The 13,476-nt window shown below is 45.3% G+C and overlaps 1 protein-coding gene across 5 annotated transcripts in view; it reads right to left on the bottom strand.

Moving 5' to 3' along the window:
- Positions 1–433: 433 nt before the first annotated feature.
- Positions 434–13,476, bottom strand: part of RHOH (ras homolog family member H) — a 52,478-nt gene continuing 39,435 nt past the window's right edge. For 4 of the 5 annotated variants that reach the window (XM_047798377.1, XM_047798380.1, XM_047798378.1 and 1 more), the window contains 2 exons: positions 4,792–4,913; positions 434–4,505 (listed from right to left, as the gene is read on the bottom strand). In XM_047798377.1, coding sequence (XP_047654333.1) covers positions 3,716–4,291 — 576 coding nt within the window. In that variant the 5' untranslated portion in view covers positions 4,292–4,505; positions 4,792–4,913 and the 3' untranslated portion in view covers positions 434–3,715. Of the gene's footprint in view, positions 4,506–4,791; positions 4,914–5,363; positions 5,548–13,476 lie in introns of all 5 variants that reach the window. The other variant, XM_047798379.1, reaches the window with a different exon arrangement.

Genomic DNA, 13,476 nt, shown 5'->3' with positions numbered 1-13,476 from the left:
TTTCTGGTGAAAACCTGTTCACATGCAATCAGCCTACAGAATCATACTTAAAAGCCAAGGGTTAAAGCAGACACCTTTGCAGGAGTTCCTGTCATGGCTCAGTGATTAACGAATACCGACTAGGAACCATGAGGTTGAGGGTTCGAACCCTGGCCTTGCTCAGTGGGTTGAGGACCCGGCGAGCCGTGAGCTGTGGTGTAGGTTGCAGACGCGGCTCGGATCCTGCGTTGCTGTGGCCTCTGGCCTAGGCTGGAGGCTACAGCTCTGATTCGACCCCTAGCCTGGGAACCTCCATATGCTGTGGGAGCGGCCCAAGAAATGCCAAAAAAAAAAAAAAAAAAAAAGCAGACCCCTTTGCAAATGATGGTGCTTGGTGACGTAGGTGGATCCCTTTCTCATTGGCAGAAAGAAAAGTCAAAGGAGAGGACGGAGATCAGGCTTGGAATATTTTATTGAAAATAAGTTTTCAAATACAGGCCACTTGACTTGTAGGGTTGGGGCCTATAAGGTTACATGAGATGGGATGTGACAAAGCCATACAGTCGGGCTGCTATGGGCGGAAGTGGGACACAGTGGTTTTGAGCAGAGCTTTGGAGTCTGGCAGACCCACACGCCCCTCCTGGTGCTGCCACTCCCAGTGCTGCCACTCCCCTTGCTGTGTGGCTTTGGGCTTGTCAGTCAATGTGCCAGGCCTCGGTTTCCTCTTGTAAGGTGATACGCACACCACGAGGGAGATGACACACACTCAGGCACTTAGCACAGGGCCTGGCACATCCAAAGCCCTCAGCAAACTCTAACCATTGGGATGCTTTCTGCTTTCTTATCACTCGGCCTAATTTCATCACACTAGCTTCTGCCGCGCCGCCCCATTTAGTCAGTGTCAGAATAGGGTGAATCAACCATTCAAACCAACGCTTCAGTGTAAACAAGGGCAGATTTAATGTTGCTATTTGAGATGGTTATGAATTGATATACAAGTTTAGAAAGGTACTGCAAGTTTAGAAATGTGAGAAATACAAGCCTGAGTGAGGCAGGAAAAGTCAGTATTCAGTCATGTAGAACCTGCACTGCATGGATTCCCACAGAATGACTCTTCCCCCTGCAAGGCTCATGAGGGTCCCTCACCTCCACTTCCCATAACCACTTGGCGGCACATCAACCCAATTCTTGTCCTTCTCTCCAATTCAATGCAAGACAACATTGTTGAGCTATGGTTCCTTCCCTGAGCTGGGCCAGGAGCACATGGAGAGGAACAGAAGGCGGCTCTGCCTTCAAGAATGGTGGTCCAGGAGGGAAGACAGACACCAGCTGGCCTCCATTTCGGCCAGGCCACATCCCTGGGGACAGCTTACTTCCTTTTCTCAAGTGGGAGGGTTCCCAGAGGGAACCTTTAAGCTTGGGTCCAGCCGATAAGCAGAGGGCTCCTGTGTGTGTCTGCCTGGGTGGAAGGCCAAGTCGTCGGCCGTGCACTCTCTGGCCTTCCCTCCTCTACTGCTTCCTCTGTCTCCTCTTCCCTCACTTAGAATCAAGCATCTGGGCCCTTCTCATTTTCAGATCCCTACCCATCCTCCCTACACCAGTCTCCTGAAAGAAGGAAGGAAGGGAGGGGTGGAAAGAAAGAGAGGTAGAAAGAAAGGAAGGACAGAAGGAGGGAAGGAAGGAAGGGAGGGAGGGAAAGAAAAAGAAAGAAGGAACAAAGAAAGAAAAGAAAGGAAGGGAAACAAAGAAAAATGGAAAAGAGATGGAAAAGAGAGAAAGAAAGAAGGAAAAGAAAGAATTCTTGGGGAGCGCCAATTATAGTCATTAGAAATTTATTTCTGCTATCATGTTAAATACCCCCCCTCGCCCTAAAGCCTGGCCCTGAAGGAAAGTCTGCACCAATTATTGAAGACCATTTGCAATTGCTGGAGAAGAGGATCAACAAAGATATCAAGAAGGGATGAGCTCCCGTTGCCTCCCCTGCCTGGGCCCCTGCCTGGTCAGCCTCGTGACGCCCCATAGAGAGAGCTGGATAAAGTAGCTTTCAAGTCAAGGGACCAGGTGACAGAGAGGCAAGGAAGAGCCATGGGCCTGGAGAGTTGGAGCTGTCTGGGCGAAGGCAGATAAGTCAGCCCCAGGTTATTGAGGGAACCTCAGCCCTAGAGACTAAGACCCTGGTCCCAGCCCTTGCACTGGATGTCAATGAGAGAAGAAAAAGAGAGGGCAGTGTGGAGATGAGAACTCATTTGACTTTGGCACAGATCAGAGCTATAAAGAATTGGCCACCTAAGGGAACTTAGTTGGTTTGGTTATGTCAACGTAGCTATTTATGCTGCTGCCTTACCATTGTTGTGTTGTGGCACATTATTCTATAAAACAAAGATGTGCTTTAATAAAAGTGGTTCACAGTGGGTCTAGGTTTTATTTGATTAGGTGAGGAAAGGAAACACCTGGGTTCCAGCCTTCACAATTTCTTAAATTACACAGGCCTCCGTTCCCAACTTTAACCGATGGTCAATAACCATTGCTTTTAAGCTATCTGATAGAATGGGTGTTAAAGGGGTGTCCCTATTTATTCAGTGTTTCCCCCTGATAACTGTTTTATTATCTAAGTAATTGCTATACTGTTTTCCCATTCCCTGTGCCTGGAATTTGTGATTTTTGTCCACTCGGGTGTTTCATATTCATAAAATATTAAAAGCTACAAATTCTATATTTTCCCCTTAAACACATGCATATACATGTAGACACCTTCATGATTAGATCCTAAAATTAATAAATTATGTTGCCAGGCCAGCTCAGTTGAGAGCTCAAATGACAAATTTGCTAAATCACCATCATATGGAACTTGGAGCCTACTCTTTCACAAGACCTACAACCAGATAGGAAACCCCAGTGTCTGAAGAAGCAGGCAACGTGCATCTCTCCATCACTTGGAGCTGATTCTCTACCTGAAAGGTTTCCTTTCCATCTGTGTTGATGAATAAGAGAGGAAGACAGGGCATAATTGGAGTTCTTTGGGTGAAAGGCCATACCATAAATAAGAAATGCTTTTTAAAAATAATTTCGGTGACATAAAATGACAGCTGTTTAAAATCATTAGGCAGTATTAAAGTCTCTTATGTCCTTAAACTGTATTTTAATACAACTCTGAATAACAAGTGGGTAGAAAAATAATGGCAAGGATCAGTTAATAATTTTCAAATTTGATTACTTAGTAAAATCTAGCAGGCAAGTGGTTTCAACACAGTTACTACTTCAGGTGAAAAGAATAATATTACAAACATATGGTAGAGCCCTAGATGGTCATTTCACTCATATGTCAGTTTGTGTTTGTGAGTAGGTAGGAAAGGAATTTCCAAGTGTGAATACTAACTATATCCAAGTGCTAGTCATTTTGTTATTTAAATAAAATGTGTCTTTAAATATGGAATTCTTTGGAAAACTCACTTCATTGTCCAAAATTATGGAGACCACTTTGGTTTTTTTTTTTTTAGTCGAAGAGAGAATATTCATTACAGTTTCCCAAGGGATCCTCTAACTGTACTTGGCAAAGAGTTCTTCATTTGTAGAATGTATTTAGTTAAAATAGCCAGTCTCATCCACAACTGTATCCGAAAGGAAACGCGGTCAGGACATACCCGGAAGGAGCATCAATCCTTGCTGGCCGGCCCGCTCTTCCATCCATGCCCATTAGTCTTGGCGGTGAGTGCGTGCTGGGTGCAGTCTCTGAGGTTTAGAGGATCTTGCACTCATTAAGCGGGAAGAACCTCCTTCTGTTGCGTCTCCTGGCTTGGTTGACGGCAGTTCGGACGGCACACTCAAACACCTGCTGCACCCCCCGGTTGCTGAGGGCTGAGCACTCCAAGTAGCCCTTGGCTCTCACGTCCTGGGCCAGTCTCTTGCCTTCAACGGCACTGACGCAGGAGGCCCGGTGGGGCCCCACCTCCCGCTGGTCCGTCTGGGTGGCCACCACCAGCACGGGGGTGCAGGGCAGGTTGTTCCTGACTTCACCGATCCACTTGTTCTTCAGGTTCAGGAAGGAGTTATAATTGGCCACGGAGTAGCACATCAGCACCACGTCCGCCTGCTGGTAGGACAGGGGGCGGATACTCCGGAAGGCGTCGTTGCCAGCTGTGTCCCAGAGGCCCAGGCTGATCTGGATGCCGTCCATGAAGACGTCCACGCCCGTGTTCTCGTACACCGTGGGCTTGTAGTGCTCGGGGAAGGTTTCGGAGGTGAAGCGCACCAACAGGGAGGTTTTCCCCACAGCGGAGTCTCCCACCAACACACATTTGATGGAACTCAGCATCTTCCCAGCAAGGGTTCCTAGTTTCAAGTTCAGAATCCTGAGGAAACGAGCCCTCAGTGGGCTTCGGAAGCAAACGCCATTCAACACGGGGAATGAAAACCACAAGTGTCAGTGTTCTTGGGACCCCAGAGCAGTTTGCAGCCTATTACTTGGTCCAGTCCATCCAAAGAAGACGCACCATCTACTTGGGAAACCTCTAAAGGCCGGTCTTCAACTGGATCAAGAAAGAGAAGGGGAGAAATTGAGTCTTTTTTTCCCGTGTGTGATGATGGGGAGCTTCTTCATTGGCAAGCTGAGGAAACAGGGGGCCCACCTCAGTGGAGCCACCCAACCCCACCCGTCTAACCTGCTCTCCCTTGGTGGTGAAGCTCGGATCTGTTATACCCCAACCCTTGCACGCCAAACCCCACCCAGTCAAGAAGCAGAAGCTGATTTGATCTCTAAAATCAGCCCACCAGCAACTGCTCAGGTGGCAACATGAAAAAAACCTCAATAGCAACCTGTTGTGCAAAAGGGATGTGTTCCAACAGCTCTCTGCTGGCTTCTGCTCCGAGAAATGGGGACAGCGCCGACAATGATCTCTGCCGCTTCAGTCTCTAATGGATCCCAGCCACTTGGGGAACTGCAAGAAAGAGCAATGCGATGAGCCATGGATACTACAAGCACCTCCTTTCATTGATTAACTCATCATCTAGTCCTTGGTTTTTGTGGGAATTCATGCTCAGGTCAGAGAGGAGAAATCATCAGGACTCTAAAAATTTGCTGTGGTTTTTTTCCCTTGAGTTTTTTACAAAAAATTGGCTATAGATGTAACAGGAAGGGTGCCGTCCTTGGCATTTTCTGCATCTGAAATCAGACTTCATTACCTATATATACAACGACACGGCTTTGAGCATGTTGCTTACTCTCCAAGCCTCACATCATGCAAGGTTTACACATCTGCAAATTTGTGACAAATTTAGGAACCACTTCTCAGAGATGTGGTGAGGATAAAACTATTTCTTTATTTTCTGAACAGCTACCTATGTATCAGGAACTCTGCTAGGCCTCTGGTTAAACCAAAAAAACTTACTTAAAAGCAACCATATTTGGTGCCGGCCACTTAAACAGGGCTGCATAAATGTGGCGGAATCTGAATTTCATGAAAGGGTCAAACGAATTCTCCTTCACTGCAGGTGAAAGAGCTTCAGACGATGAGATCAGCCTTAGAGACGGTGTCCTGTCTGCTGAGGGATTTCATCTCAAGGCCAGCCCAGCTTTAGACAAAGGAAAGGTCTTTGGGATCACATTTCAAAGTAAAGGTTATTAATACAGTCTGGGTTTATAACCTCCTCCATGGGCAATCTTTCTGACATGTCACATGAAAAATAATGTAAAACAGACCTATAGGTCTACTTCAAAACTCTAAAAAAAAAATCATTCCTCTAAATCTTGACATTTCCTTCCAAGACATTTTTATCTTTGTCAACCCACAGTCTCTGTTTAATTACACATAATAGCCTTTACAAATGAATCAAACAAATCATTCACATGATTTTCACATACTCATTTTTTACCAAGCAGAAGCTGGGCAACCTTGGCCAAGGTATTTCACCTCTCTGAGCCTTGGTTTCATCATGAAAATAAGAAAAGCATCTTCTTGATGCAATTATCATAACACTGCAGTATGTGGAGAGTTTGGCTTAGCATAGAACCTGGCATGTGGGATCCATGGGCAGGCACCATATTTTTCAACTTCTACTACTATTTATTTAAAATGCCAAATAGTGAAAGTCCAAGCATAGTGGCAGGGACATCAAATATTCTCCTGGACTCTATCTGAAGACTCACATTGGGTCACTCATACGTGGTTGTCATGGATACCTCTTTGTCACTAGACCTTTGAGCAAAGTCCCCTTGGGAGCTCCTGAGCTCGCAGACTTTAGCTCCTCAGACATGGAGGATGTAAATGAAGCATTTGTGATGCCTTGTTACTTAGTCCGGTGCCAAGATCTCTTAGGACATGTTTTAAATTTGATTTTGACCTCCCCCTGTAGAAGAACCAGGACTAGGAAAAACACGCATGTGTCAGGCTTTTGGTTATTAAATAAAAGCTAAGAGACTGACTGGGTAAAGCAAATTTCCCAAGGAAATATCTACAAAAAGAAGTCACTGAGGTCAAATTGTTAAGAATACGGGCTAGGTCTGCAATTGGATGTGGACTGACCAACTGACTCCCTGTGTGACAACGACCTTAGAATAGTTTCTTAACCTCCCTAAGCCTTGGTTTTTCTGTAAAGTGGGATGTGAAAATATCGACAACACGGAGTTGTTGAGAATATCAAGTGCGCTTCGATGTATAAAACCCTTAGTGATCATGTACATGTAAGTACGGAGTCGACACATGGAAAACACACAATAAATAGTCCTTGTTACTAATGTCATTGTTAAATAGCAATTACTAAATATAATGATAAACAAGTACTCTCCGTGCTACTTCAAATTCCCAAAGTGCCAAAGAGGTTTCTGTGGCAAAGGTGCTCTGTGTCTTATACCCAGTCGTGACCACAATATGTATGTATATTCCATAAACTATATAGTCTTCTTAGCATGAAAATAATAATACGATGTGAACAAAGAAATAGGTGTCTTGAGCTTTGCCACTCAGAGAACTCCAAGGACTCAGACTGGAGAAAAGGACGCTGTCCAACCAAGAATTCCTTCGTGGCTCGGCAGGAACAAACCCAACCAGTATCTGTGGGGATGCGGGTTCCATCCCTGGCCTCGCTCAGTGGGTTAACGATCTGGCGTTGCCGCGAGCTGTGGTGTAGGCACATCAAGCCAGCTCTCAGGGCTGACCTCAGTTCCCCAAATTGTAAAATGATGGACAAGGTTAGCTCTCTGCGATTCTATTAACAATGAGGCCAAGGGAGAAAGCTTTATCGCCTGCCCCATGAGTACAAGAACACAAACTTCTGCATTATTCCGTAGTGGTGAAGACAGATGGTAAAGCTTGATGACATGTGTTACCCTCAGATGGCTAAATATGGAGCTGGGAGAGGGGGAGGGGAAGGAGCTCTGGTCTAGATTAGAGCGATACCCTATATAGACACGACGGATCCTCTTCAGATGGTGTGTCACATGTGCGCCCAACGGAGCTGCTATGGGGCACGTAAGGTGTGGACGGTTGATAGGCTTGATTTCAGTGGAATGTCACCTAAGGAGAGAGAGTTTCCCTAAAAGGGCCTCTGGGTGGAAACTAGAAGCAGGTTTTCAGAGGTATTTCGCTCGTGGCTAGTTGGGGTGCTCCCATTATAGGTCGCTCCGTATGGACGAGTTACCAAGAATGACTTCAGAGAGCATCATGAGGGATGCACCGAGCCACCCTTTTAGGACTTAAGTCAGACTGGATTTCATAAACCATCAACCTCAGAACCTCTCAGGTCTCCATTAACTTGATTTCTCTTCCCTCTCTCCTTTTCCCATGATTTTCACAGAAAAGACGCCTTCCCCAGACCCCAGGGTTCAGACAGATAGAGAAGGAGGGCAAGGAAGCTTCGTCTTGCAAAGGGAATTGCATGAACCAAAGGAAAGGCACAGAGGCAGACAAAAGGGAGGGCTTGGAGATGAAGCGTCCTAGTCCATCCATCTTCTGGAGGCTGAGGGCTGTCCAGTAGGGAGCCCTCCTTTCACAAACCTCAATACTCATCCCAGCTAACAGATTACCCACCCTCCACTACCACTCTCTTCAGACACACTCTGTGCTATCCTAGTCGCCTGGAAAGACTCACTCCCTCACCTTCTACCTCTTCTTGAAAATCTTCTTTGATCCCTTGATCCACTGCCAGATCAGGTGCCCCCACTGTGTTGCCAGAACACCCCCCACACCTCCATCATCACCCTCTGCTGAGATGACCGGTCCTCTTCAGCCTCTTCCTCATCTGAAAAACTGGAGTGAGCGCAGCCCTACCTTCATCACAGGGAGCTTGTAAGGACCAGATGGAAATGATAAAAAAAAAAACAAAACAGCAATGATCTGTGCTTGTGTCATTTGGGGTAGGGGGCGCACCCACAGCATACGGAGGTTCCCAGGCTAGGGGCCGAATCAGAGCTGCAGCTGCCTGCCCACACCACAGCCACAGCAACACAGGATCCAAGCCGCATCTGTGACCTACACCACAGCGCATGGCAACAGCAACACCAGATCCGTAACCCACCGAGCAAAGCCAGGGATTGAACCTCGTTCATAACCTGCTGAGCTACAACTCCTGTGCTTGTGCTTTTATACGGCTTTGTACATCTGCGAATACTCCCTTGATTGCCTTGTGAGAAAGCCCCTGCAGATTGATAAGCATGCAAATAATAAGTTTTAAAATAAAAAATAAATACAATGATAGAGCACAATATAAAACTAGGACGAAATTATGACTCTTACTGACTGATGATAGTCATTGCAAGTTTTAGGTCATCTGGGCTTTGATTGAGGTGGCTTACTTCAAAATGCGGATAAAGCCCTTCTATTTTTTTCCAAAAGATGAACCCATGTTAGCCCTCGGCCAGGGATGGCCTGTCAAATGTCATCCTTCTTAAAAGAATCTCGGGCAAAGGACCTGCACGGGCAGCAGCCAATTCATTCATTAAGGAAATTGCTTCTGCCGTGAATCTCACACACTTAGATGATTAGGAAATCATCACACGTCTGGGCAACTCGCCTCATGCCAGCGCCTGCTCTCAGCCACCCTTCTGCAGCCCAGCAGGGACCCTGCACGCTTCATTTCATTTCTTTTTTTTGTGGGGGAAAGAAAGTCAATTCCAAAAATCTTAAAGCAATTTCGGGGGAAAGTATAGCCATCTCTAAACTCGAGCACTCCAAATGCTTATTCCATTTTCAATCTCTAACAAATACACACTTGGGTATGTCTCCTCAACATTTTTTCAATCTAGAAATTTTTCTATTTTCCACAGTCTACATACCTGCCAGCGTTCAGCAAACTAGCTTTCCACTGTTTCAGCAATTCACAACCGCACAGCCACTCCCCAGTCTTTGAGTTGGTTCCAATGTTTCACCATAATTAACAAGTGTTATTTTACATGTTAAATATATGCATTTATGGAAGTTACTTTTAGGGAGAACAACTTTCTTGGGAATATATTCACAAATGTATCCGTAGGTTATATTGTGACTTTTATTTATATTGTTGAGCATTTTCTAAGGGTTATATATGTATTTCTCTTAGCTGTTTTATTCATTAAAAAAAAAACAAAAAAACTTTGGGGCTTCCTATGCGGCAGGCATTGTATCAGATCCTGAGCACCTAACAGCAAGCAAGCTGGCGGCTGATTTCATGGAGAAAAATATTCGCAGCTGCAGAGACTTCAGGGGGTTGAGAACCCTGCCTAGAGTCGCAGAGCGAGGCGAGGGCAGAGGCAAAGTTAGACCTAAAAAGAGTGTGACCCCAAAGCTGCAGCAACTCCATGTGTCACCCACACCTTGCAATGCCATCACCCTCCCCAAGGCATCTCAAGTGAAATCAAGCTTCCTAAGCAAGTCCAGTTGTGAGACACTTTTTCTGACCAATCCCTCCAACCAGGCCCCTACTTTTACTCTCTTATAAATAAGGAGTCCTGGATAGTATAAGAAGTATCTAATGTCCTGATCCAGAAGCTGGTTCCACGAGCATGTTCAGTTTGTGAAAATCCATCAAACTGCAGACCTATGATGTGTTCACTTTTCTGTACATAACTGAAGTAAAAAGTATTTTTAAAAATAATGTCACTGCCTTTCCAGGAAACGTCTTTTCAGGGAGTATTTTATCTTAAGTTTCCTCTTACGAGAGTTCATTTCACTAATTCTCAACTCTACTTCAGTAATTCCCCTTAGCATGTTTCTAATTGCTACAAATAATGATTAAATTCCTCCTCCAAATTTCACTAATGGAAATCACTTTTAAATCACTTTTTTTTTCTTTTTATAGATATGCCTGAAGCATATGGAAGTTCCTGGGCTAGGGGTCAAATCAGAGCTGCAGCTGGGGTCTACCCCACAGCTCATGGCAACACCATATCCTTAACCCACTGAGTAAGGCCAGGGATTGAACCCGAATCCTCACAGAGACAACATTAGGTCCTTAACCCGCTAAGCCACCCTGGGAACTTCCAAATCACTTTATTTTTGTATAGAGATCCTCTGTATTTCAAATGAATTTTATTCTGAAAGTTTGCTTGCAAGATGCTAGTTTGCAGCTTTTATTAGTTTCTCCAGAGTCAAGGTTCTAAGCAGTATTTACAGTCCTAAACCTAAAACCTATTTATTCCCATTATAGTTGAATTAAAATGGATTAACACCAAGCCCTGAGGCCTCTTTGAGCCGTAAGCCCTGCCCCTCTGACCCCAAGCCAACCAAGGACCATGGCACCCTTCCCCTACTCTGCCACCCACCCCACCCTGACGGTCCCTTCCACTCCCAGGAGCACAATAATCGGATTGTCATCACAGGTCTAAAGTTCTCAATTTGGTGCAAGTTCAGAATCAAAACCAAGCCTAGCCAGCCAGGCAACTGCTCAGAGGACTCTAGAATCTCATCTTAAAACTAAGGTGATGAGAAAATGTAGTTACTGCAACCTCTCTCAAAGTAGTTGGAAGGAAATTTCTGAAAAATTGCTTGGAGTTGAGGGTGGAAGCCCCACAAGGCATGCTCCAGGAAAGGTCACTGGTTTCTGAACTGCTGTCTAAGGCATGCAAATTTCATTTACTGAAGGACTCGTATTTTCTCAGCTGGGCATGCATGTTTTGGGCCCAAGTTGAATTGTTCAAGGAAAGAGAAAGCAAAGCGGCAAATAGATGCATACTAGGATACAATGATGCCATAAAGCAGCAAACTATGGTTTACTTGCAGGTAAAACCCACCATCTGTTTTTGTACAGCTCTGAATTAAGAATGTTTTTAACATTTTTTAATGGTTAAAAAAAATCAGGAGTTTCCATAGTGGCTCATCGGAAACGAATCTGACTAGCATCCCTGAGGACACAGGTTTGATCCCTGGCCTCACTCAGTGCGTTAAGGATCCAGTGTTGCCATGAGCTGTGGTGTGGGTCGCAGACGCGGCTTGGATCCCACATTGCTGTGGCTGTGGCGTAGGCCATTGCTACAGCTTCGATTCGACCCCTAGCCTGGGAACCTCCATATGCCTCAGGTGCAGCCCTGAAAATACAAAAAAAAAAAAAAAGGGCAGGGGCAGGGGGAGTTCCTATCTTGGTGCAGTGGAAACAAATCCGATGACTAGGAATCCTGAGGATGTGCGTTCGGTCCCTAGCCTCACTCAGTGGGTTAAGGATCTGGCATTGCCATGAGCTGTGGTGTAGGTCAAAGATTCGGCTCAGATCCTGCATTGCTGGGGCTGTGGCACAGGCCGGTAGCTGTAGCTCTGATTCGACCCCTAGCCTGGGAACCTCCATATGCCATGGGTGCAGCCCTAAAAAGCAAAAAAAAAAAAAAAAAAAAAATCAAAAGAACAGTATTTCATGACATGTGAATATCATATGAAGTTCAAATTTAAAAATCCATAAATAACATCTTACTGGACCACAGCCACGCTCTTTGATTTATAAATTTTCTATGGCTACTTTCTTGCCACAATTCTAAGTTTCAAGAGAGTCTTTATTGCCCACAAAGCCTAAAATATTTACTATCTAGCCCTTTAAGGAAAAAAATTGACAAGCCCTGCTAAATAAGAAGAGGAAGTTCAGAGAAAGAAGGAGAGGACAGACCCTGAGATCAGGCAAACTTGGACTTGGCTCTGACATCTGCTTACCATGTGACCGGGGGCAAATCACTTAATCTCTCTTAGCTTCAGTTCCTTTGCCAACAGAGGTGATCATATAGCGTGATGAAGAGCATGGACTCAGGAACCATGCTGCCTCCTGCCTCCACTAACACCTGGCTGTGTGAGCTCATGAAAGTTATTTAACGTTAGTAACCAAAGGCATTAAGTCTTAGCTTCTTCAACTGTAAGTAGACCATACGGATGGAAGCTATGGCACAAGGTTGTTGTATGGGATTCAATGGGTTAGTGAATGCAAAGTACACAGAATGGTCTTGGCACAGCGTGAGTGCTATAGAAGTATTTACTGTTATTATTATAATACTATTATTATTATAATATTATTATTATTATAATTATTATTATACTCATTATTATATATCTTGAAGGGTTGTTGTAAGATTTTGGAGTCAGCATATGTCACAAGCCTGGGACAGTGCCTGAAATAAAATAGCCACTCACAAGTAGTAACTCTTAGAGCCAGATTAAACTGCTCAACCCACCCACCCCCTTATTTGTTCAGCTAAGAACCAACCGTTCCAGAACAACGACTGCCCAGACTGCGTTTGGACTTTGTTAATCTTCAACCCACACCCTATCCTGGAACATTCTCACCCTGTCCTCCTGCCCCTCCTATGACACAGGTTACTTCAGCCACGAGCCCCTATAAAACCGACTAAGCCCCTAACAACGGGGAGCCTGAGGCTGCCCCGAGTGCTCCTGGCCATCTTCTGATCAATAAACCTACTTGAAGCCTCAACGCCCCAGATTCTCTGCCTCTATTTACTTCTGCTCTGAAACCCCACAGCCCTTCACTGCTCTAACAGTAACTGCTATGAGTGTTGATATGAACCAGTACTATAAAACCTAGAAGAGGGAGCAGTTAATTCCCTGGAGGTGGGAAAAAGGAGTGGTGATTAGGAAATCCTGCATTGAAAATGAATAAGATTTCAGGGAGTTCCCGTCATGGTGCAGTGGAAACGAATCCAACTAGGAACCATGAGGTGATGGGTTCGATTCCTGGCCTTGCTCAGTGGGTTAAGGATCTGGTGTTGCCATGAGCTGTGGTGTAGGTCACAGACGTGGCTCGGATCCCACGTTGCTGTGGCTGTGGCTGTGGCATAGGCTAGCGGCTATAGCTCCAATTGGACCCTCATCCTGAGAACCTCCATATGCCAGGGATGTGGTCCTGAAAAGACAAGAAAAAAAAAAAAAGAATAAGATTTTGACATGCAAAGAAGAAGAAAGGGCATGGGATAGGGAGAGGGAAGCATGTGCAAAGGCCCAGGGGCATGAAAGTCCATGTCTGGTTTGGAGATGTGGAAAGTGATTCAGGGAGGCTGCACTGCAGGATGTTTGGTGGGGAGGAGGAAGAAGACAGTGGAGG

Source organism: Phacochoerus africanus, chromosome 10 (genome assembly GCF_016906955.1).
Source record: "Phacochoerus africanus isolate WHEZ1 chromosome 10, ROS_Pafr_v1, whole genome shotgun sequence".
NCBI lineage: Eukaryota > Metazoa > Chordata > Mammalia > Artiodactyla > Suidae > Phacochoerus > Phacochoerus africanus.
The sequence above is the reverse complement of the archived record's forward strand: the minus strand, read 5'-3'. Positions and strand labels throughout refer to the sequence as shown.